Below are 26,280 nucleotides of genomic sequence, written 5' to 3' on the forward strand. Positions count from 1 at the left end.
ACGTACCGAGATATCAGGCAAAACGAACCGAGATTCCAGTAGGGAGTACAGAAAACAAGCATGCACCGTATTCACCTGGGGCCTGGGGGAAGTTAGCCATCAAATTCTAGCCATCAAAAATGAAAGCAGAACTACTGTGTAGAATACCGGTAGTATTTGGCATTAAGTATCAGATAGTAATGATCGATACGACCTTGGAGGTCAGCTAGTCTAATCACACCCGCATCAAACAACTTGTCAGTCAGGCTGTGACCTGTGACAAATGTTAGTTGAAAAATTTGAAAATGGTAGCAAATCAGTCAAGTGAAGCAATGTCTGGGCAAGTTAGGGCAACAGTATTTGCATGACAACAAGAAAAGCAAAGCGAAGCAACCAACATTATTTGCCATTTAGGGTATTACCTGATTGGAATCGCTGGCCTTTTTGCCTGATATATCAGGGGAGCAGCGACGATTTTCCAAGTTAAAGTAATTTAATAAAAAATAATTAAAAAATGAAATATAGTGTGAGCACAGGACACCGATTCCAAACAGGCGGTATTAGACGTGCTCTCTTTTTCTCGGACATATGAAACCTTTCCTTCCTTTCTGCAGGGTGTAGATGTATATATGTATGTATGCAATTCCTGATGCCACTAAACGAGGTGCCCATTAGAAAGTTTGCCTTTCTCGTTTTTGTACTGCTTTTGTTGTAGAACTTTACAGATTTAACTTCACGGCCCTACGCTGGCTACGCTACACAGAGAAAAATGAATTACTCCAAGATGTATGGTCTTCCTTCTGCAGCCGAGTTTAAGCTTAATTGAACTGTTGAGGCTCTAGTATCTGATATAAAAGAATATTTCGAATACCGTACTATGGATAATTTGGTAGAATTCAATTTCAATTTGACAACACAATATATTTAGAGTGTAGTGCGCCTTAACCAGATCTAAAGTGGAAATATAATTCAGTGAAGACAGGATTAAGATAGATGTCTTTGTCACTTTTCAATGCGACAGAAGTTCAGAATGCTTTGTCATGTAGAATATTAGTTAAACCTATCGCTGGCCAGTGGCCACTGGAGCTCAAAATGTAGTGAAACTGGACTCAATCGGAAGCTACTTACGCACTGATTACGAAGTATAGACTAAAATCGGTGATGTCATTGAGCGTCTCATTCCTTTACTAACAACAGCTTCACATCAACTTCGAAGCAGACTGTGCCAACTTTTGTCGATTGATATAATCTTCTGTTTTAGAATTACGACGATGTCTCTTCTGTAGGCTACATTTTGCGCCCGCTCTTACTTCCTACAAAATGGACACCGAGTCTCAAGTTGAACTGTTGGCGATCGAAACTCATCAAAGTTGTAGCTATTGTTCATTGCCAGAAGGATCTTGCGAGTCATGGTTGCAAGGCACCCGTATCACACCCGAACACTACCAGATGCTTCTGGATCGTGGATGGCGACGTATCGGGTCATACATATGCAAGCCAATTGCGGATAAAGCATGCTGCCCACAGTACGCCATACGATGTGAGGCTTTGAATTACAAATTAACTAAATCGCAAGCTAGAGTGCTGCGAAAGATGAGGAAATATTTAATGACGGAAGGAACGGAGGAATTGGAGAAATGGAAATCAAGGGAGAGATACCGTCCAGTGGCGATGCAGAAAGAAGTGAATCCCAAAGAACAGCCCATTGGTATTGGGGAAGCGATTGTTATTCAAGATAATAACAAGCGTTCCGTTGGCTCACCAGATATTCCATGGCATCTGAGTGAAAAGTCTAAAAAACTACCACCCAGATCTGGTTTAGGACCAGATCCCGATAAGCCCCTCTGTGTCAAGTCCAAAGTCCGCAAAATGAATAACAAAACGAAATCCACACAACAGCAGGTACCGCAGAATCATCCAGATGCCTACGAAATACTCCGGTCGCAGATACCGCACTTAAACCCGGCTGACAATTTTAAGCGTGAACTACGAGTGGTTCTTGTACCGGCTTTGGAAGATGATCTACGTTTTCAAAGTACCTCAAGGGAATCATTTAACGTGTTTAAAAAGTTTCAGACTGTAGTCATCAAGGAGTCTGAGAGCGAATGGTCGTTTTTGAAGTGGTCGCGGTGTTTCACGGATTGCCCCGTTCCTCACGATTTCACCGGTACGGGCCCTGGTTACGGGAACTTTCATCAGCAGTATATATTGGACGGTAAAATTATTGCAGTCGGAGTTCTGACTCTGATACCCAACGCCGTGGTGACTGAGTATTTTTATTATGATCCCGACTACGGCTTTTTATCGTTGGGAATATATTCTGCTTTGAATGAGATATGTTTACTGAATGAGTTGCATAAAATCGATAACAGACACAAACGTTATTATCTCGGCGCTTACACGCATTTGTCACCGAAAATGAGATATAAGATAAGTTTCGCCCCAGCTGAACTTCTGTGCCCACACACCTACAAGTGGATCCCATTGCAAGAATGCATTGTGGCTCTCGAGAGTAGAACGCCACGGTTGGATCCTGGCCGAGAAGACGAAATTCGAAACGAAAACGAGTCTGTGCATACCACGTTCGATATGGATAATCTCCTGGTGTGTTATGAATGCAATAACATAACTTACCGCCAATATATACTGGAACACTATGGTTATGTTGATGGCGGTAACGCAGGTAGCAGCGTTGATGTAGATGACAGGAAAGAGGAGTTGGAAACTTTGAAACAATATGTCAGCCGAGTCGGTGCAAAATGTGCTACCAGTATCCCATTACGTGTGCCAGTGAGCTTGTATCCGTTATAACCGAAAAGTTGCATGCACAAACGCTCTGTCAAGCGGGAACATTTGATTGAGCTTCCGACACTGTGGGAAATATGACATTTTATACCTATCAAGGAAAAACAAGGTCGTTTCGGATTGTGTGGCTGCAAAAATGATCAGTCAATCTGAGACCAGATGCAAGTGAAAAAGCATATTTCAACCTGGTGGATTCTGCAGTACAGTCGGTTGAAGACTGAGGGAATGGCCAACAAATTTCATTCTGACGAATATATATCGTACTGCCAATCAGGCATTGTGAACTCCATCCTAGTCTAACAATATGAAAATTTGGGCAGTTGAAGTGTAGAATAGATTATACGCTTTTAGTAGACTATTCATCCCTGTTTATCAGGGGCGGGCAACATTGGCCCGCGGGCTGAACTGGGCCTGTGACGGGATTTTGAGCTGCCTGCAGCCATTTTCCGGTGTTGTGTGATAATGTGGCCTGCGGTTAGTTTAGTTCTTATCAAGGGTTTCTACGTCTTACATGCAGTTTAGAGTTCAAAGAACTGGTTGACAACGTTGATCGACCACAGATGTCTCATTGGCTTAAACAGATATTGAAGTACATAATGTTAATAAATTAATTGAATACTCTTTTTAGTCTCTACACTTGAACTTAAAGTTTATATTAAATATGATTTATTCCTAGTATAGGTGGATAAATACGCAGTCGATTCACGAATTCCACCCTCCATGTAGGCCTCCTTAATTTTCCCATGTCAGGCCCACTGACTGGAGAAGTCGCCCGTATCTGCTGTTCATCTTGCTAAAGCACTTTGTCTTTGGTGACACCGTCAAGAAATCTGTAGTTTTTGTATAATGAATCAGATTCATATACAATATACATCATTCTTGATTTCTGCGCTTAATCGTTTTATGGGTCATTATTGGCACTTGTGTAACAGGGATGGCAAGATATTAAGCCGAGAACATATTTATATCCTTTATTTGTATCATACCATGCTTATAATTCAGCACTTAATTTTACTCATTGCTTTATTATGTGATATTTGTGATATTGGTCTCGTGACACTTTCTGATCAGTTAGCCAGTGATTTAATTATGTTTCTTGTAGGTCTATTTGTTTGAAGATAAAATAATTCCTACTCATTGTTAACTGTAGAAACGTGATCTACAAGGTTGATCACTTTGTTGGTAGTTTCTTATATATTGTAGATACTATGCACTGTCCAGTGAATGGTCGACTTATAATACAGCAATTCGTTTGTATTTTGTATGATGTAACAATCTTGAGATACTGTTAAGTATGAAATGAGTAGTCTTCTTAATGAAGCCACGAACACAGTTAGAATCAATCAGCCCCACTGGTTTCTCCTACAATGACACAGCAAGAACTATAAAGGCTTGGCAATATTGGTAAAATGTTTGTAGACAGGTACATTCGTTGGGCATGCCAATCTAATGACTAAGTCCATGCAAAATATGATATGACGTTGGTTTGCAATACTCCCGGACATGCCCGGAATTTCACTGTTTAAACTGCGTCCTGGAGGAAAAGCTGAAACATCCTTAAATGTCCGTAATTATAAAGACCTTAATGGAGCTGAAAGTTTTTTCGTAATACAACAAACGATATATTGTTTCGAGAAGGATTTATGCTACTTGTGATTTTTCTTCGATTTACGCGTAATTTAGTGTCACATATATCGATATTAATTTGGGTACCTCTGACCTCACAAGAACTACATTAAAAATAATTTAAAATAACTATCATTTACTGTAATAAAGACTTATTGTAATCGCAGTTGTTGGGGAACCGTATATACCTAGTGTAGGTAAGGCCATTTGGATTATTGGTCAAAAATAGTGGTTTTCAAGCTTGGGGCGTTTGCCCTTTTGGGGGGGTCGCAAAGATCTTGAACTGAATCAGCTTGCAACATAGGCCGTGAGTAAGTCTAGACCAGTGGTTCCCAACCTTTTTCGACCCATCGCCCCCTTTTCAAGCTCAACACCAATCATCGCCCCCAAATTTTGTGTACCGGATAATGGGCATACCAACTGTAATCACCGGCTGGTTGACTAAAAAAAAAGGTCAACTTTCCGGCTCGATGTCGAATTTGACACATTTGTAACTAAATTTCCGTGGGTTGACTAAAAAAAAAATATCGGCCGCTTTGACGCGTCATCGCCCCCCCCCCCCCCCGTATCACCCCCTTCGCTATTTTCTCCCCTGTCGCCCCCTGGGGGGCGATATCGCCCACGTTGGGCACCACTGGTCCAGACAAAGAGGCTGGCCATTTTTTTAGTAATCAGATTACCAAATTTCGAGGTGGACCACTGAACATTTTCAAATTGGAAATGGAGTCGCGACCACAAAGGTTGGAAACCACGGGATGTGCAACTGCTGGTGCGTACCTGCATTTCGGCTGATAAATAGTCTTCTCCGTGTGACATGAACATGACTTAGCGATGTACAATTAGGTTTCCTACATTTTCAAAGTCATCATCTACACCAGCTCTACCGCCAACTATGATAACGTGGGCTGATACACTAATAGGATAAAATTTGATAATGATATATGGAAGAACCAATATTATTGACAGAATTCATTCGCAAAATTGCACAACCAGACGCACATAGTAACCCCACCGGAAATTACATCGGTCAACCTATGACGGGGCCCCACACGAGTGTTTTGGTGGAGGGAGTTGGCTTAAAAGCGTTGCTTTGGTCCCAGCTACGACACACAGCCACATAGGCTAACTGCACAGAATTAATAGTATAGCACAGACGTGGTCAAAGTAGTCAAGAAAGCTACTAAGAGAAGTAGCGACGACAAACTACTCAAATACGAGTAGAAGTACTTCTTTCATAAGCAACCTAAAACTACTTGAAGTAGAAGTAGAATTGTCTAACTATAAATCTACTCAAGTAAGTAACTGCGAAAACGACCGTAATTCGTTCGCATGGACTTTCAAAAGCTCCAATTTGAGCTATGCGAAAGGTGCAGAGCTTGATTCTTATTAATGCATACCAGGAGGCATCCAATATCCGACAGCATAATAAGCATTCGTCCGCATCATGGGATGAAAATGATAGTATTGATATGGAAATGCGATACTAATCCTCTGTTCACTCGAACAACACGTTTCAGAAAATAACATGGTGTGGCACCCTCCCCCATATTACAAGGCCCGTAGTTTAGTCGAAGAGCAATACGGAGACGTTGTGTTGGATACGGTGTAAACATTTTGCGCGATTAGTAAATGGCAATAAAAAATGCCATGTGTAGCTTTATTTCCGGAAATTAAAGGCAATACTACACTTGCTTTTATACTTCACCATGTATGTTCTCCAGACAAAAGAACTGAAACTAATGAGAACTCAAAATATGATACTGGGAATTGAAAGAGAATTACAAATACCACTTCTAAAAACCGGAAATATATTTCATGTATTTTGTCCATAAAGTTTCAAAGGTGGTCTGCTAAAACAAGTGTAACGTTCAGAAAAGCACGATTCCCCAGTTTAGTAGGACACGTCATGGGCTGCTAGATTACAATATGATAGGTAATTGCTAGATTGCGAAGCGGTAGTTTCAAGCGTTATGGTGGGCCATATTTACTGTGATGAAATATTTGATATGGGCGACAATGCGGTGTTAGGGGAACCACGCAATCTGGTACCTAAATTATATTCATTGATAGTTTCGTGAAAGCATATTTGTCACTCCATAACTACTGTGTGCGAAGCGCAACAAAGGTTCTGGGCTTTACTTTACTCTATGACAGGGGTTCTCAACCCGCGGGCCGCATGCGGTCCGCAGACGATTATTTTGCGGCCCGCGACATCTTTCATTATGAACGCAATTACTACTGGTACAGTATTGCTATGTAAGACCGAAGTGTCATATCTGTCGAAGAACAGTTGTTGTAACGAAGCTAGAAGCTTAAAATGATACCACAATAGCTTCTTGTGGAGTTAGACATTACCACCTGATGTTAATGAAAACGTTGCTAGTTAGGTGTCAAGCCCAGCAATCCACATTTCGAGCCATTGTTAAAATTACCGACGGCGTTACAGACGCATTGTTCAAAATTGCTTGGAACATCTCCAAACTCAAGAATATGCCAGAGGAGATGTGACTTCAATAAAATTTCAAGGGAACCGTGCGTATATTCGCTGTTTCCGAAATTGAACAGCAAGGCCAACATCACCTGGCAAATTCATTATCCGCGTAAGCGGTGTCTTACAAAAAGCCTATAGAGGTGATCCGTGCTATAAGTCGGCAGTTACGGAAAATAATGAACAATATCGGCCTGGTGTAAACGATCATAGTAGTCGACAAACACCATGAATACCGCAAAACAAACAAACAAACCTGACAAATTCCGAAGCTACTGTTGTGTGATTCAACCGGCACCAAAAGATTAACAGCAGTGTCGCAAGTTCTTAAACACGTTGCTACGTAGGCTATAATTTAACCTAGCATTGGTCGAATCCATCTACTTCACACACATTGCCTAGCTAATTATCCAGGTGCATTTTATTACACTGGACATATTACTGGAAGGAGAGAGAGAGATATGAAATTCTTTTTCGCCTCCACCATCGAGATGCTTTGACGACGGAGTTGCGATACGGCCGTGAGGACATCTAGTCTTCGCACCCGTTTTTTTCTCCTCCATGCTAAGTAAGTTAGGGTTACCATACGTCCTCTTTTAAAAGAATTTGTCCCCTTTTTTACTTTTTGAAAGTGTCCTCTGATGATGCCCAAATGTCCTCTTTTTTGAGATTTTGTCCTATTTTTTGAGAATTATGGTTAGAAGTGCAAAATATTTACCATTTTTCAGGATTTTCCTTTGGTATTGCAAGTCTGAAAATTTTGAAAAAGTGTCCTCTTTTCAGTTTTCCTAAATATGGTAACCCTAAAGTAAGTTATCAAAAAAACGAAGTTGAAGTAGAAGTCAGATCTACTTGAGTAAGTACCAGAAGTACAGGAAAACTACTTGGGTATTTCCAAAAATTAGAAGTACTTCGTTACTGGCCACCTCTGGTATAGCAGAGCTATCAAACACGCGGCCTCCGGATCAGGCAATTTCATCCAAAACAGCCCGCGAAAGAGTACGTTGTTACCAATTGACAATACACACCACATAGCAAATCACCTGAGCTCTAATTAGAGATGGCCCAATACCAATAGTCTACTAGTCTATAGTTAATGCACGGTCATGTTGAAAAAAATCCTCTCGATGAGCAATGCATTGCCAGTGTGACGTCATATGTGTTCATACCTCATTTTAAAGCCCGCTAGGAGGCGTTAAATGGTGTCCGGAATTTGGGCCACGAAAATATGATAACCCTATGATAATACAAACTTGATCATAGTTTGGTTGCGGGAACTCTTCATTACAGGTCATCGGTAAAAGTAGCCGTGATTGCAATCCCACCCTGTGCAAAATGGCATATTCAGTGGCGGCTCTTCCTATAGAAGGCAACTGGGGCAATTCTCACCAAAAATTCTGTCCTATAAGCATTCAATATATACCGAAGTCACTGCGAGAACTGCATTCTTCTTGTTCTTTCGCTTGTAGACGACTAATTGCCTATATATAGCGACGTCTCTGCGAAAACCGAATGATCCTCTGTGTTTTCGCTTTGTGAATGCCTAGCCCATGCCGGAATGGCTTGGCGAAGTCTATCAATCAAATAAACAACCTAGTTAGCCCTCAATATTATCGGACCACGACCTGACCTTTCGAACTCGCCTTCCGTGACATGCCACCTCATTTTGTCACCTGCTTTTTATATTATCTTTTTCACTTTTCAGTCAGTGTGCAATGTGCATGCCGCCTCTTTACATCGCCTAGGCCAAGGTGGGTGTCTGATTTCTAAGACTACTCCAAGTCGTTTCGACGCCTTCCTTTTCATTGTATCGCAATTTTGTGGTGTATTGAAATGACAAAAATTGCTAATAAAACCGAACTTTAGAACCTACCTACCGTCCTACATCCCTCCAGCCTCTCAATGTGCATTCGCATAACGCAGCAAATGGATTTCAAAGGACGAGTGAGCGCACGTGATAGTTGACAAGTGTCTACCGAATGCATTGACGATACACAGCAGGTTATATCGCATACCAGACTACAAAGCAGTGCTGGGATGACTCTACTCAACTTTTTCAGATGACTTGACTTCAATTTCAAGTCATTTGGTAATCGCGGTATCGACTAAATCGCGGTACCTGTACGAGTGCACCATCCCTACCTATAGCGTGGTATTTCTGTTCCACATAGTGCTCAGTGATCACCTAGGCCAGGGGCGGCCAACCTTTTCAGCCAAAGGGCCACATTCGATTGACGAACTATTGCGCGGGACACTAGCCGCGCGAAGCACGAATATTTTTCGAAGTTCATAGGTCAATAATATTGTCATAATATTTGTGGGCCTGCTGTATATCGCTGGGCTCAATTTGCAAGGAATGGACTATTCGGCGTCTGGACATATCGATATCGAAAGCTTCGACCAACATGCGTCAATCATTTTGTGCCTAGGTTTCATGGTCGACGGTCTTTCTGCGAGCGCAAACGCAAGGTCGCAAATGTTGAACGACACTTTGTCTCGTAATCGCGAATATATTTAGACACAATCTGATACATTGGGGGCAACTCTAAACGGCGGACCGCGGAACAGCGGAACATGTAATACTAAACGGCGGACCGAGCGGACCATAAGAAAATAGCTCAATACTAAACGGCGGAACGAGCGGACCGCGGAACTAGCGGAACTTGCAATACTAAACGGCGGACCGAGCGGAACTGCGGACCGAGCGGACCATAACCAAATAGCTCAATACTAAACGGCGGAACGAGCGGACCGCGGAACGAGCGGAACTTGCAATACTAAACGGCGGACCGAGCGGAACTGCGGACCGAGCGGACTACTACAAAGACCACAATGTAAACAGCGGACCGCGGATCAGGCGCAACTCGCAAATGTCGCCATACTCCTAATTTCTGAAGGGGTGCCTTTCATTTTGGCAATAAGGAGCATACCGAACATAACGACATCTTGTCTAGGGTAACTATGGGGTATCTTCAAGTGTGGCAACGTTGTACCAACACACCCTAAACATACCCCAGACTTGATGTGCAGGTTGCAATGCGGTACGAACACACCTCAAACATACTTCAGACATGATGTCCGGGTTGTAACACAGTATGAACACACCCCAAACATACCCCAGACATGATGTCCTGGTTGCAATGCAGCACTCTACTAACACACCACAGAATGGTATATATCGACTATCTCTGATCGAGGGGAAATTTCTATGTATGTTTCTACTTGAGTAGTAATTATAATGAAATGTAACTAGCTATAACTCTGATGCTTTCTTTTCCATGGATGTTTCCATCACGTCGGTGATGGTGCTCTTAGTCTATCTAGCTAAATAAGGAAAGTACTTTTTATTTTGGAACATGCCAGTAGGTTTTCATCTGCTCACTCTTCTAGTGGTTACGTTTCTAGACTATATCCAAATTAACCGATTAATTTAAAGTTGAAATACGAACTGTCTACTTTCTGACATGTAGAAAGTAGTTTTTTGCTCGAACACGATAATTTGGCAAGGGAAAACTTCCCAGAATCCCAGAAGGATTTCTCAATGAAAACGACGGGTCAGACGACAGATTACACAAACGCAAATCGTGGACTGACTGAACAAATGTAATAGCAGAATAAGATGAATAATTGAATATGCTTGTCTCAAAGATTAGGCCATGCAGGTGTAAGTACGAACTGAACGTAAAGTGAAACTGCGAACGGCTCATTAAATCAGTGCTTGAAGGTATGTCAGATTATGTATGTCACTTATAGCTACTACGCTGATCAACTTCTTTTATGGTTGTTAGTTGAAAATGACCACGGGGACATCAGATGAAGCACCTTTGAATTGTGTATTCTGGTGTAAACTGATTACCGCTTCTCCCGCAGTCCAGGATAATAAGAGGATAATCGTTGGGTTATATTTTTCATTCGAAGTCACTCACAATGTACAATGCGATAAGACACAATGCGATGTGATGAACAGATAGGAGGATACAATTGAATAGTAGGCTATATTCATATTGAAATGAACCCGAATATTTTCGGCTGACACTCGTCAGGGGTAATCGTCAGCATATATATATATCGACTTTCAATTAAATAAACGGGCAGAAGAAAACAAAAGAACATCAAGCGGGGCCTACGATAACTTACGGCCTTATATGGCACATTACACTCGCAATATCGGGGAGGCCGACGTTCGCAAAACAGACATCAGGGATTGCTTACGATTTCGCATCGCGCAACCAGATGCCTCCCTTTATATAAGTCTAACAAAGCCGTATAACAGACGAATTAAGTACTTTCACGTCTTAAAAACCCAAAGTTACAATTGACATCCTTGAAGATACAGTTATCCACTAATCACAGAAATAGGCTGTATAGCGGTACGGACCAAACCTGCTAATGTTAAGTAATTTATTGCATTGTAAAATCAATAAAAGTATGTAAAGAATAAATTGATATCGTTTTCACAAGTAACTACTGCAAAAACGAACACCAAGCTTATGGTTATAAAGCTTCAACAACAAATTCGAGTAATCAAATGCATCAATGAAGCATATGCAAGCTATACCTGCTCAACTTCCGTTTTTTAAAGTCCTTCGCAGCATATTTTCTCACAGAGGCAAGCAATTTGCAATTGCAATTTTTGAGGACATCTTTGTCAATGTACCCAGCAACATAGTAGGACACCTCCTCACTATCAGGAGATATAAGTCATCGAGTAAGTTCAATTGCCACATATTTAAAACAATCCAAATGAGCTGAGCTTTACACACAAACTTAATGTCCCCAGAAATTAATGTCAATTTTCAGCATGGAACGGAGCAGTATTATCTTTTCAGAATTGGTAACTTCTGTTAAACCGACTAGAAACCGTCCCCCACTAATTTGCCTGTACTGCGAGAACTATCTTTCAATTGATAGTTTCTTGCAGGGTGTATTAACGAAAAGAGAACTCGTCATTACTAAGGCATTTTTCTCGCAATATTTAAAATGCTTTCACGATGGATGGATGATTATCCTGAACAAAAACTCCATTCTCATTGAGAGTAGCAATACACTCTAGTAATTCTTCCGCCTACCATCTTCCCGTAATTTCGGTCTCTGGCAGTGCCTCCACCACGATTGAAGAAGATTTTTGAAGAGATCATCATTACAACAATGCCTTTATAAGTGACCGCTTTCATCTACTGCATAATATTTACCAGCGTGCTATTGAACACCTTTCTGTAAGTACATCTCATCTATACCATCAACATTATTTCAGTGGAGATCTCGCCCTCTTCTTTCATATCTCCATGGACTTTAGATGCGTCAACGCTCCATTTACTGTACCGAGACAACGTTGACGTTGAGGGAAATGGAAACCTTCTTGTATGAATTCTATAAGCTTGCACAGATGTATACCGAAGTAGGAGCGCAAAACGAATCTATTTCGGATGAATACGCAATATGAGCAACACCAAGTCTTGTAATATAGTAGATTTGGAAGCTCTTCCAGTAAATTGTTGTCGGATTTTTCGGACATTTTCGAGATATTTCGCTAAATTAAGTAAAGCACCAAACTTAGTCAGAGTAGCACTTGTTCCTTGTGTGAACCAAGGAAGCAGAGGAACTTCAAATCATAAAATGTAAAGCGGAATGACGAAACCTTTTCCCAGTTGTCAGATATCCTGTCTTACAACCATAAACACAACATTTGTTGGCCATTATTATGCCTTAAGTCGAGCCTGAATTACTAAGTATATAGTCAGTCGAAATTCGCTGTCAGGAAGGCCGCATGAAATATCGCCATGAATTCTCAGCTGATAATAGTGGGCGCGCATAACACCGCAATATAATGAGTTATTTACCAACTGAATAAAGGTAGCCTACCTCATAGTTATAAGCTAGTCAAAACGGCAGCTAAACGTAACTCAGTCGCCACTGCAATCGAACACAGTCGTTACTGTAGTTTTATAGCTAATCACGGCATGATTCCATAATCGATAATAATTCAAACGCAGCGAATATATGGCTAAAAATCTTTCCCTTAAAATGAAAGCCGTCTGCTATACAGAGAACCACAATCGCAAATGCACAACGGTTAGTCGAGTAAAGGTAGCCTACCTCATAGTTATAAGCTAGTCAAAACGGCACCTAAACATAACTCAGTCGCGACTGCAATCGAACACATTCGTTATTGTAGTATCATAGCTAGTCACGGCATGATTCCATAATCCACAATAATTCAAATGCAGCTACTAGCTCGAAATCTTTGCCTCAAACTGTAAGCCGTCTGCTATACAGAGAAGCCCAATCGCAAATGCACAACGGTAGCTGCTTAATGAGTACTATGGCTTCAAAAGGGAGTCGTCTGGTAGAAATCGAAAAGAATCGCCGATGTCTGTTTTGCGAGCGCCGGCCTCCTCGATCTTGCAAGTGTTTTGTACCAGATAAGGCCGTAAGTTATCGTAGGCCCCGCATCAAGATAATCAGTTTGGGCCCTTGTTAAGCGCCTACAGCGTGGGCGTCTTCGAGCGATAGCCCGCGTTGCGCTACCTCGGTCTCTATTGTCGAGCGCCATGTGGTTCTATTCCAGCCACCTCTGCGCCACGGCTCCGTCGGAATGTGGTTGATGATGGAGGCGGCGGCTGGTTGATCGTCTTGATGCCGCACTAGATGACCAGGCGGAAGCGTCGTTCAGCAACCAGCAAACGGCATGGGGCCATTTGTGAGAGTTTGGGCTGAACATCGGCGGGGGAGATAGTGTAGTGGTTACGATAAAAGCCCACCAATCTGACGAATGCAGTTGCGATCCTTTTAATCTAACATCCACCTCCGGCCCAGAGAGCCCGATGTCACAGTTCTTTTCTACCGTGATCTTGTTGAGACCGCGGGCCCTTTCTACTGGTTCTTTCCATTCCTTGTGAGTGCTTTCTTTCGTTGGGTCTTTAACTGGGCTTTTTTGTCGCCGTAAGAGCGACAACGGCGGGGGGAGCGGAGCCCATATAAACCTCCGACGGGAATCGATCTGCATCCGTCAGATTGGTGGGCGTTTATCGTTACCACTGCGCTATCTCCCCCGTCCATTCGACAACTTCCTATCTTTTCGTTGTATTGCAGTGTTGTAGTCTTTTGAAATGATGAAATGGTTAATAGAAGTTCTATTATAGAACTGACACTGTGGTCCGGTCCGGTGTTAACAGATTACAATGTCATGACCATTAAAAGTTTACTACATTTTAGAAATACAAAACAGATAAAGTACAAAATGACATGGAATAAAGTAAAATTGTGTTGTAACTCATAACTAGACGTTGAAGAATTACATTACTTGACAAAATTCTCAGCAAAATATAAGCTTCAACAAAGTCCAGGAAAAGATCACTTGAGAAAATTAAGAGATGCGCCTGATCCGAGATCCGCCGTTTACATTGCAAATTTTGTGATAGTCCGCCGGTCCGCAGTTCCGCTATGTCCGCCGTTTAGTATTACATGTTCCGCGTTCCGCCGTATAGTATTGGGCTATTTTGTTATGGTCCGCTCGGTCCGCTGTTTAGTATTACATGTTCCGCTGTTCCGCGGTCCGCCATTTAGTATTGAGCTATTTTGTTATGGTCCGCTCGGTCCGCAGTTCCGCTTGGTCCGCCGTTTAGTATCGCAAGTTCCGCTAGTTCCGCAGTCCGCTCGTTCCGCCGTTTAGAGTTGCCCTACATTGCGTTCTTTCATTTTCACAAAGGGGTAACAATATTAAAAGCATGAAATTGAGTGACAACGTGTTGCGCGAAGAGTGTAGAAAATTTTTACTTTTGATAAAGCTATCGCAAATTATTCTGCTTTATTGTCGTGTACGAAGATCTACCAAAATGTGACTGGCCCATGGATCTGCCAATGCGTCGGAACTGATATTTTAGTCATTACATCTCAAGTGTTGCGGCCAGACTAATCAAATTATTGGTTGGCCTTGCAAGTTAACAATCTGTGCAATCCGTGTTTGATAATATTACTAATTTCGGAAATTACCTCGCTGGCCACTCAAAACCTTCTCGCGGGCCACGGGTTGGCCGGCCCTGACCTAGGCGAACTTCTTGTATGATTTATATCAGGGACGGGCAACTTCTGCAGTCGGTGAGCCGGATATGAGAAATGAAGTATTTGGTGGGCCGGGTTCCTGAATCGATACATTAAACGCGTATATATCCAAACCACCTATACAAGGATTAATCGTATTTAATGTAAACTTTAAGTTTGAAGCGTAGAAAACAAAACAGTATTCAATGTATTTCAAATAGCCGTTGAAGTCAATGAGACAGGTCGATCAAAGTTGTGATCAGGTTATTTGAATTTCGGCTGCATGTCGCACACAAAGACAACAAAAAACTAAAGAATGCCTACAAATCACTATTATTTGTGTCCGAAAAAAAGGAGTAACCTAAAGTCACTGTAATTTGACGTAGAGAGCAAGTAGTGGAGAATTGCGGCATACTCTGACCGCGGGGCGTATGTTGCGCGCGCCCTGACCTAATGTATTGTATACGAAAAAGGGTTTGGAATTTTTCAAATTTACCAAGATATCAATTTATTAGGGTGAGTACATGCGTAAATGCCGGTAATGCAAACTGGACGAACTTACGCGTACTCTGGCACGCTAAAGAATATAACCTACAGTCGCTATAATTTGACGTAGTAAGCAAGTAGTGGGGGATTGAGGCAGCCTGTGGCCGCGGGCCGCAGTATCATGTACGACAGGAAAGTCTCAGCGGGCGCCGCTCAAAATCACGTCGCGGGCCGTATGTTGCCCGCTGATTTGTATCGTAATGATATAGGTAATTACTTATCGACGATTGGCGCAGGCTTAAGATGTATCGTATTGGTGTGTAGGTGGATTGTGTATTCACTGTATTACATCCTGTCAATTTCAACTTTCAGAGGTTTCATATTCTATCATCTATTTGGATGACAGTTACCGACGTCGTACAGCATTTAGCCTGTGAATACATGTGAGTCATATAGCGCCCCGTTGAAGGTATAATTAACTCTACATTTCTTACTCAATTCAGAATTCAGAATCTGTACTTCAATCTTCTTGCAAAATACAATGACTTGAATCATGTCTCGTACTTCGAAAATTCGACTTATTGGCTTTGTGTCTTGACTCGTGACTCGACTTGACTTGACTTACGCGAGTCACTTCAAAAATCGAGTGACTTGACTTGACTCGAGTCAAAATGTGAAATGACTCGATATGACTTGATGACTTGATCGCAACGCTGGTACAAAGTGTTCGACTGTTGTACGTAGATGAAGCAAGGACATAAATCGTGAGACCCTGTCCTGCGGTTTTCTCATGTTGCCATTATTTGGCTTATTTTGCAGCAATTGATCGTCAGGCACATCCAGGTCCGGATTTATCTGTTCGAAGAGTCAAATGCGGTCATGTAAACTAGAGAACAGAGTGATAAACCCGGCTCAAATTTCTCGCAGTTCATCCCGATTGTGTAAATAAGTTCATCATTTCTCTGCATCCATTGTGAGCAAACAGTCGTCATTTTCCCCACGACATAGAACCCAGATCGACAGGCAGTTCAATCTCACGGTATACCATGGCTCTTTGAATGCATTACAGTGTGATGGTGGCCGATAAATCCACATACTTGCAGTCCGAAAACCAGCTTCAATAGCATCATCTTCTGCATACTATGAGCATTTTGGATTTGCTAGGTTGATCACTGTCACAAGCTAATCTTGCACTCGATTTATGGTATGATTGCCGCAATGGACCAGTTCTCGAAAGTACAGTGACAGCACAGTGGTTCACAGCCGTAAACAACAATTGTTACAGCGTTGCAGCGCACTGATCTTTTCCGTCATCACTCACTCGATCAGCACAAGGGCAATCAATCGTAAGAAGATTCGGCCGATTGATCGTACGCGCTTAGCCAATCTTCCAATAGCCTGAGCACCGTGAGATCATCCATTGCTATGATATTGGCAATGAGATAAGTTGGTAGTGCGTCTGATTTTTAAATCTCTACTATATTGCTAACAAAGAATAGAAAATTATCAGATATTGCTTTTTTCTTGACTGGAGTCCTCACGCAGCGACATAAGATGGGAGATTTTCTACATTAGGCCTCACAGCGGTAACTCGGCTGATGCTGAGCGAGAGATGCTTAGAAAATAATGGGCATCTGGAGCGGGACAGTTAGCAGGGGTTTTCAAACGCTGTATGATGTTAATCGGAGTGGAAATGCAGAATCAATCGAGAGCTAATTAGTGGAGAAAACAGCGATATCAAACTGTGTATATGATTGTGAGGTTGTATTATCCGTTCCGCTTTGTTTATCTTTTGTGCAGTTGAACTTTAAGATATTTGAAAAGAACAATGAAAGAGTCAACCGAAAACGACGGGAACCCGCTGGTAATTCACGAGAACCAACTGCAGCAAAGTGTCTACCCGGTATGCCATCAAGCTTACCCAACATTTTATGAGTGCCCTTACCCGACGACAGCGAATTGCAACAGCAACAACAACAATAACTCCACTGCCAATCAGCAATGCTTTTATCCTTACGCGCAATTCCAGCAGAAGGTTCCCGCGCTCGATTTAACCCAACCGACTCAGTCGTATGCTCAGCAGCAATATTACGATGGGCGATACAGAGACAACGCCAGCACAATGCTGCCTTACGCCGGCTTATCCAACTACCGCAGATTCAGATCGGAGGATTTCGTGCCTGTTACATCGGACGAAGTAATATACGACGCGACGTATTCGTCATCGCCTCTAGCTGGGCCGTATCAGGAGTCACAAGCAAGCTTTGCTATCGGTTTTCATTCTGCTTCACACAACTGCAACTACAAATTCTCTCACAACTGCAGAGTGGAAAACTCGCATTCGCTGGCTGATATATACCCCTACGTGTTGCCACAGACTATGACACCGCAGGTGGACACTGGATACGAAGAGTTTGTATGCAAATGGATGACCCGTGTTTCGGACTGCAAAGCTTCTGGTCAAGATAGGCAGCAAACTTGCAATGCGGTGCTGTGGACGCAGCTAGATCTTGTCAACCACATCAATACAAACCACGTAGGAGGCCCGGAACAAGCAGATCACAGCTGTTATTGGGAGAATTGCAGTCGGAGGCGAAAGACGTTCAAAGCTAAATACAAACTCGTCAATCACATGAGAGTCCACACGGGCGAAAAGCCGTTTGCTTGTCCTTTTCCGAATTGCGGCAAGATGTTTGCGAGAAGTGAGAATTTGAAGATACACAAAAGGATTCATACCGGTAAGGTGCATTATATGTAGCATCCAAGGCTTATCTTATTTGAAAGTCTCGTTTAGGCTCATTGCGGATTGTCGAATATAGTAAATGCTGGTTGCTAATTTGGTGGTATGACACTATACAATACCACTCATACACTTGATCGCACAATCTCTGAACGTTAAAACTCGTATATGAATGCGACGCATAGACATTTTCGAAGAAGATAAGCAGCACGTTGTTGTAGGCTATTTAATCGATTTTTTGATTTGCGCTCTGTTAGGCCGTAGTTAAAACACACTTCGATATACTTCGAATATACTATGTAATTGTATATTGAATCTCTGTACCTCCAAGAAGCTCTTTAAACACTTCGATTTATCATCATCTAAAATCCACGGAAGGTTCAAGTAAGAAGTATTGGTCTGCTATTTAGTTAGAAAATGCACATTTACCGAATCAAACTAATCACCACATTGCACAGCACACTGATCATTAATGTATTCATGTGAACAGGTGAAAGACCATTCGGTTGTCCTCACCCTGGATGCGATCGACGCTTCGCCAATAGCTCGGATAGAAAAAAGCACAGTCACGTACATACGTCGGACAAACCCTACACTTGCAAGGTGACAATTAGCATAATTATTCAGCTCATTTAATGATTATTTTCTTGATATTTAAAGCAATTACATGTATGTTGTGCAATGTACAAGCATTGTCATTAAGCAGGCCATCATCCGTGCAAACTAATAGCCGTGTGTGGGAATATAATGCGCCCGCCCGATAGTGAAACCTCGCTTCGTTGCTTTCCATCAAAATGGCGGAATTTTATAACAATGATTAGCAACCTCGCTTTGCCAGCGAGCGCTCTACGTTCGCAAGGCAACAAGCATCGCTGTTGAAAGATAATGTAAATTCAAATTATTCATACATGTGTAATTCGCATTAAACCTCGCGCCCGTAATGTGATAGCGGCTACGGGCAAGGTAATCAAGTCACTGATAAACCAAACATAACCAGCTACTATTTTTTTCTTTAGAAAATAAGTGCCAGCTAATGCTCATTATAGCTATGGCTCCCTTTATATTTTGCGAATATCCCTTCATGGTCCACCTCTGTTGGAAATAATATAGAAATATGTCGTTTTTGTGACGTAAGAGTGCATGGTAAGCATGAATACCAGACATTCGAAAATTTTCCTTTTCGGAAAAGTCGTTTCAGACATTCACTTCATATCATACACAATGGCCGGAATGTAATCGATGTGGTCTAGGATTGGAGTCTTATTACGATTTATTAATAAAATCATGTTATAACAAATGCGATCTTTTGCACCACAAGCCAATAAAGAGCTCGCTGATAAAAATTTAACTCAATTCAAAAGCTATCCCTATCCTCAATCCCAACTATAGCGGCTGTCAACGTATAGTCAACGTTGGCACTCGGTAGTAGCGGTAACTACGTGAATTGTTACTGAATTACAAGTAACGGTATATCAACTTCCAACACATGCCAAACCTACTTCCAGTGGCAGTACAAAATGAAGGTATGAAAACTACTGAAGTAAGTTGTTTCCAGAAGTAAATTTGGTCGAAGGGTCGCTTAATTTTCGCAGTTCATTGGAGCTAGCTTCTTTCGTAATCACGCAAAATGAGTTCACGGAGTTCACGTAAAATGACTAATTACAGCTTCCTCTACAATTAAGTGAGATTTTCGAAAAATGTACTCCGTTACCGACAAGACCGACATACCGTGATTCAGGGGTTATTTCGGCCTGTTTTGACGACAATATCACTCGTAAAATTGATGCAAATGCGCCGTACTTTCTATTGCAAAGTGTAAGAATTAGTCTTAATCTTAATAATAACCACTTACCCCAACACCCGCCTTAACCCCAGGTAACGCTAATTAAACTCTAAACCAGGGGTGGGCAAACTTTTCAGTTCGCCGGCCGCATTCAACATCTGAATCCATTCGCGGGTTGCACTTTATAAAATTGATTACCCTACAATGAAGAGCTTATGGGAGTTACAGAACTTCAGTATCGGATAGTATATGCATATTGGAATATACCCGAACATTTTCTGCTGCCACTCGTCAACAACTAGTGGAGAATTGGAAAGCGCAGTGTATATCAACAATCGTATCACCAAATATGATCGCACTATTTGCGTAACTTGATTTGGCAAAGTCGATATTATTATAGCTTGCATGGACGCTTTCATTATGAAATATTTCCAACAACCATTCACGATTCGTAGGAAACTGGTATTTCGACTGTTGACGATGACTGGTAAATGAGATTAATCAGTGACGCTCTCCTCGCGAGGGTGATGTGAATATGCGTCATTCCCCCAGTATGACGTCGAGATTATGATTTGCTTTCGTATTGTGACGCGTATCGATGTAAGAAAATCTTGAAATTCCCTAGGTTTTAATTGTCACAATGTGACTTCTTAGTTCAAGCCGATACCATCGGGTTTATCGGCGACCTAACGGAGGTTTCCGCGTATAGCCTGTATAGGGCGGGGGTGTCAAACTCAAATGTGCTCGCGGGCGAATTTCGTAGTTTTTGATGACGCCGTGGGCCGCAGCACAAATAATAGGGGATGTTCAATGTATTTTCAAGTATGCCATATTATACGGGAGCTTATAGACTGGCATTCCACACAAGTCGCAAAACCGTGATTTACTATCGTAATATTCACGCCCGGCACGAAAAATCACATTTTTAGGCGTTGAAATAAAATTGTTGTACTTGGCATAACTTGTCGAAATAACGAGATACAGAAACAATACACGGAGACAAATGCATCGTCACATAGCACAAGCTGTAGCGTTAAATTTTGCAACTAGCGGACATTTGACGAGTCACAATTATAGGTAAAATATTTTAGAATTCAACAAGGATTGATCTGATATCAGAGCATTTGAGCAGTGCAGCCCAATCCAGGTTTCGGGTATACTCCTGATAAGTTGGCTATTGATCATGTCATTCCAAAGTCAAAATTAATTCGGCGTTAGATTTACCTTCGAATATTGGAACAGATAATATATAATGAATGTGCCATAGTAAAGAAGTGTCCAAGCGCCTAACAATCCATTGATGTTATATCTGTCGACCCTGACACTTTGTTACTCGCCACCTTCAATTGGCGACAATAACTTGGATTGAGAGACCCAAGATGTAACTAACTATTCATCAAGGAGGCAACAGAATGCCAATGGTTGCCATACCGCTACGCCATACGCAGCACCCGCTACGACCTTTTGATATATCACTATTCATCATGACAGCTTGATAGTGTGTTGCGCCCATGCCTAAGTCACAAGTCCTTCACTAATTTTACAGTTTTAACCGACTCAACTCGGGTCATTTTCATTTTATCACGCATCAGTCGAAGTCAAAATCTTCAGACTCGAATCATTAACGGGTCATGTTTTATCATCGTGATCAGGTAATGTGACGTAATATCAGATCTTCCGCAGCACGGTAGCTTTTGAATGTGTTGCGATATTGAAGTTTGATGAGTAAATCAAGGCTTTTGCATCAGTTTTGGAGTGAATTTTAAGTTCTCAGATCTAAAAAAGATATGTGGGAGTTGAATATTGTCGATTACTTGAAAATCCAAAATGCCGACGTGGGTCGCAAAAAGTGTTCTCGTGGGCCGCGTGTTGGAGACCATTGCTGTAGGGACACGGGAACAGCGCTGTTTTACTTCACTTATTACCATGGCAAAGCTCAATAATTGGAGTCTAGTATTGAAAGTCATTATTGTTTACCCTACTAATAATCATTTTATCACCAAGAAATATCGTCTCGATACTTTCTTTCCGCCCACGGATCCTTGCTTGCAACCTATCGATACGTCAGTATCACTCACAGTAGTAAAAAACATATAGCACAAGGCTACGGATTTTCCTTGAAGTAGCGATCAGCCCAGGGCATTTTCACAGTGCCATTGTTTCGAAGTTACGGTTAACGAAAACGAGATAATTCCGAATGAAGTGTAGCTGGAAAGAATTTATTGCCGTTTCATAATAGTTGAACATTGCAACTTTTCTCATTATATTTGTACGTGGACAGTGGACATATGAGCAATGAGCACGCGACATAATAGCACGCGGCACTTCGGTATGCGACAGATGAGATGATTTGGTTAAATTACAGGTTGGTGTTAGGCTGTATATAGCGATTAATTTCAGGGTTATGGTTGGGGTTAGGGTTAGTTTAGGGCAGGGTTGTCAAACTCAACTTGCGTCGCGGGCCAGATTCGTATCTTCGGATCGCTGGCGGGCCACACAAGTCAAATGATTCCTAGATATTACCTCGAAAACCATGTCTTTGTTTTTCATTTGAATACTTTATTATTAAGCCTATATGCGCAATGATATATTGCATCATATTAAGGATCATAGGGCTTCTATTCTAGGTACACCATCATTCGCAAACGATTAAATTGGCAATAATTCGAGGTCGCGGTTGAATACAGTTATAAACGGCTAAACAGTGGCTCTTACGATTATATAAGTTCTCATTGCTCCCTTTGTTTTAGTCTTATATACTATAGCGTCAGCCCTGTGAGTGCGTTGTGAGGACTATAAGAGCTGACCACGGATATTTGAATTTGATTCAGTGTAATTATTATATTCTCCATGTAACCTGCATATAATGGTTTCGTATTGGCGTTTTCGCTTCTGTGAATAACTAGTTTCGGGTCCGTCTTTCCATAACACTCTGAACTATGTGCGCATTTTTTGCCTTCTCGGAATTGGGTGTCAATGTGAGCGACTTGTTTCTAATGGTAACAAGAGTGAAGCCACAACACCGTTGTCGGATGGTTATAATGTGGCCTATGAACATACTCTACATTTGATGTCGTGAGGAATTATTTTGTAGAAGTTTTTCTTACTAAAACTCTCAACATTTGTTAGATGTATACTCGATAATACACGCATTGTTCAATCTACTCAGAATTGCTTCGCGGGCCGGATGAAACCATCTGGCGCGTCGTATGTTTGACACCCCTGATTTAGAGGTTATAAAGTCACATGCTGTAGGGACGCATGCTAAAGTGTCCGACGCTCAACTGTCATTTTTCATTGTGTCGCATGCTTATATGTCGGGCAACCATTATATTAACAAGGTGGCGTCATGGCGTCATAATCAGAGGCGGTCTGTAACTAAGTTCTAGTTTTTTTCCGAGAACTCAAGTAGGTTTGTCCATACTTGTCTTGTACATGTGCGACTTAATCAAGTGATTATGTTTTTAGACTAATTCCGCTTCTACTAAAAGTTTTTTAGTAAAAATATTAAATTTTTAAACCGTGAAATTTGTAAAGTATAAAGTAGTTTCGGAAATGCGCTTGCGTCGCTTTAGCAGTGAAATTGTCACGACAATTGGCCGAAAGAGCCCCCCTATCACGGTAACTGAGTATATTTTCCGAAATCGCATTTATTTCAAATGTCATTGTTGCTTTTGCGTCAGTGGTCAAACTTCATCTTCCCCCATTAATTCGTGAAAGTAACGAAATGTCCTTTTTGTAGCTGTATCTTAATTTTCTAGATCTACGTGAAGTCGTTTTTGACACGTCTTTAAAATTGCTACCTCTACTTGCAATTGAGTATAAATTAGGACTCTACCGCTACTTGAGTAACAACTCTGATTGTTTTGACGCCTCCGGTTATAATCAAAGATACTTGTAAACTCGGTTTTTATACTCGACTGCCCAGTCCTGATCATAACCGCAGTATACAGTTATCAATGTACTCTTCCGAACCATGACGAGTACGTTTAATTCAATAGGTTGCTGGCTGCGACAAAACCTACACTCACCCAAGTTCGCTACGCAAACACATGAGACTGCACGAAGAGAAAGGAGACATGATTCCCTTCGCCGGTACTTCTTCGCCCGACTCCGAGCTTTCGGACGCGAACTCCAGCAAGTCAGGACCAGATACTTTTTGCCAAAACCGCGACGGCCGCCGTACCGTGACTTGCTCGCAAGCATCGACTAGAATAGTATCGGTTAGTCCTTTCATCAGCGAGCAAACCATATCTCCCAAACAGGAATTTATCCATTCCCCGTATCCGTTATGCTACCCGGCTGATCATCCGATCGAATTGCATAAGGAAGGGGTTATCCGGCAATGGCCGCAGACTAGCGCGTCTCCCACCAGCGACGATTGGTATTATTACCAAAGTCAAAAGCTCGGTGGCATGCCAACCCCGCCAAGCGATGACAGAGACGTGCCCAAAGATTTTCATTAACTCAAAACGCCCCTGTCTCGATGCAGCGAATTTTTAGGGTGAATGAGCTGGCGCTTATACAACATATCCTGAGCAGTCTCGTGTCGTGTTTAGGTTTGACACAGTAGCTCAACGATAGTATATAATCGTAAGTATTTTCATGTGCTTTTTTTAAGTTGCCGTGCATCAGGTGTATTCTACTAATTGTCTCAAGATCGCATTACGTTTAGTAACCACTGGGTGCGTAACGCATGATCCTAGAGCTCGCAAGCGTTGTCACATCGAATAAGCTGGAATTTCGATTATTTTATAGCTGCCTTCCCGTGAGAGTACACACGAGTTTTCATACGCGTGGATTGCAATGTAAAATGCGCATACTGAATTTGTATAGTACAATGCAGGCCTACACGCTGTATCAGCTCAGCATCGCTGTGGCAGATCTTCATGATGATAGCCTAGCATATATTTTCACGTATTTTCTGTACTTTTTCCTTGCTAACTTGTCCGGAGACGTCGTACTTTCGCTTTATTTTGCTCATTGCCTCAAGCTCCCATTGCGTTTATCAACTAAGGTTCGCGACATGCTGTGTCCTAGAGCTTCAAAGCGATACTTCTTGTGATAAGCGTGAATTTAAATTGTTTTATATAGCTGCCTTGTCGTGAGAGTGCGCACACGTTTTTATCTGCATGGATTATTTGATGCACATTGCACATACTCGTGTCGTGTGTTCTACACCTTGTATCAGCATCGCATTTGCAGGGCCTGTTACCGATAGTGTATATTATTATAAGTATTTTCTTGTACTTTTTAGCCTTGCCAGCGTGTCGGGAAAAACCTTATACTTCCATTGTATTTTACTAAATTGGCTCAGACTAGCTTTGCGTGTATCAAGTGAGTCTGAGTTATGCTCGGCACTAGATCATACACGGCGTTCTTAGCAGAAGTTTCGAAGGTTGTATATCGCTGTCTTGCCGTCAGAGTACTCACAAATTGTTAACCGCGTGGATTATTAAATGCGGGTTGCGAATACGCGTTTCGTTTTTCGCTTCGGTTTGTGTATCTGAGTATATTTAATTATTGTTGTCCGTGTGATCTCGTAAGTGAATTACGAGTTTTGGAGTACAAATGTTTTATTCGCGTTTTCTAAACTTTTCATGAGCTCAGTTGCTCTGAACAGACCTCACCTTTATGAAAAATAAGCTCCACATAGGCTTCACACAGATTAGATTATACGCCGTTTGCGTAACGTTGAACATCAATCACGGCGGGTCACGTGTTTGTACAATGTTATGTACATCGTCCATAGGCCGCATTTTTGTTTCCTTCGTTATTTCATTGCGTTCCTTTGTTATACAGTGCCTTTCGCCATTTTGACGTGGATCAATGTGCCATCGCGTTTACTCCGCTATATTTACTAACTTTTTAACATGGAGTTATTCCTACCCGTCTAGAGCTCTCGCCCAGCATTGTTGCCTTTCCGCTCTTCCATATTATGCGATTTCTTTTTGCTTTGTCGCCTGTGCCAATATTTTTTCGGGGTGACTATGCCGTTTCGAGAAATAAAACCTTCCTAATTGGAATATACAATAAGGATCTCTTTGTGTTGGTTATTCGATTGGTCTGGGAGTATTATATTTACTGTTTACAAACGAGAAAGGGATTTCGGGAACTCGCTTTTCCACGCCGCTCAGAAGGTCGGCAATCCCATTACGATGTAAATCCGTGATGAATCGATCGACCCGGTTTGGTTTTCTTTTAAATATGTTGCGTTTCCTTTTCATTATTCCGCTCAAATGAACAATAAAACTTGCGAGCGATAACCCTCGCCTAATATATTCGACGCAGCGGGTTACCGCAAACTCTGAATAACGGCCGGCAATTCCGCTG

At 41.8% G+C, this 26,280-nt stretch overlaps 2 protein-coding genes and 2 long non-coding RNA genes across 4 annotated transcripts in view; 2 read left to right on the top strand and 2 right to left on the bottom strand.

Annotated features, from left to right (window-relative positions):
- The window catches only part of LOC145454493 (uncharacterized), a 426,394-nt gene extending 406,176 nt beyond the window's left edge, over positions 1-20,218 (bottom strand). The window contains exon 1 of the long non-coding RNA XR_013920139.1: positions 20,056-20,218. This is a non-coding gene — a long non-coding RNA (uncharacterized LOC145454493). The remainder of the gene's footprint in view (positions 1-20,055) is intronic.
- On the top strand, positions 589-4,041 carry LOC145454384 (arginyl-tRNA--protein transferase 1-like). Its single transcript, XM_080332382.1, has one exon. It carries the CDS (start codon positions 1,300-1,302, stop codon positions 2,788-2,790), a length of 1,491 nt encoding a protein of 496 aa, XP_080188508.1. The 5' UTR covers positions 589-1,299; the 3' UTR covers positions 2,791-4,041.
- Positions 9,490-9,835, bottom strand: LOC145454492 (uncharacterized). The gene is made up of 2 exons (XR_013920138.1): positions 9,715-9,835; positions 9,490-9,591 (listed from the first exon to the last, which is right to left on the bottom strand). It is a non-coding gene; the product is annotated as an uncharacterized LOC145454492 (long non-coding RNA).
- Positions 16,996-25,983, top strand: LOC145454475 (uncharacterized). Its single transcript, XM_080332471.1, has 3 exons — positions 16,996-18,162; positions 18,655-18,767; positions 23,949-25,983. The coding sequence occupies exons 1-3, from the start codon at positions 17,253-17,255 to the stop codon at positions 24,411-24,413; spliced, it is 1,488 nt and encodes a 495-aa protein (XP_080188597.1). The 5' UTR covers positions 16,996-17,252; the 3' UTR covers positions 24,414-25,983.
- The last annotated feature ends 297 nt before the right edge of the window (positions 25,984-26,280 follow it).

This window comes from Botryllus schlosseri, chromosome 13, assembly GCF_051294905.1.
Source record: "Botryllus schlosseri isolate E-star chromosome 13, Bs_hap1, whole genome shotgun sequence".
Taxonomy (NCBI): Eukaryota; Metazoa; Chordata; class Ascidiacea; order Stolidobranchia; family Styelidae; genus Botryllus; species Botryllus schlosseri.

Excerpts from the sequence above, each read along its gene's own strand:
- LOC145454475 (XM_080332471.1), top strand. The coding sequence starts at position 17,253 with ATGAAAGAGTCAACCGAAAACGACGGGAACCCGCTGGTAATTCACGAG. Across the intron at positions 18,163-18,654 it reads ACACAAAAGGATTCATACCG|GTGAAAGACCATTCGGTTGT; the intron begins GTAAGGTGCATT and ends TCATGTGAACAG. Across the intron at positions 18,768-23,948 it reads ACAAACCCTACACTTGCAAG|GTTGCTGGCTGCGACAAAAC; the intron begins GTGACAATTAGC and ends TTAATTCAATAG.
- LOC145454384 (XM_080332382.1), top strand. The coding sequence starts at position 1,300 with ATGGACACCGAGTCTCAAGTTGAACTGTTGGCGATCGAAACTCATCAA.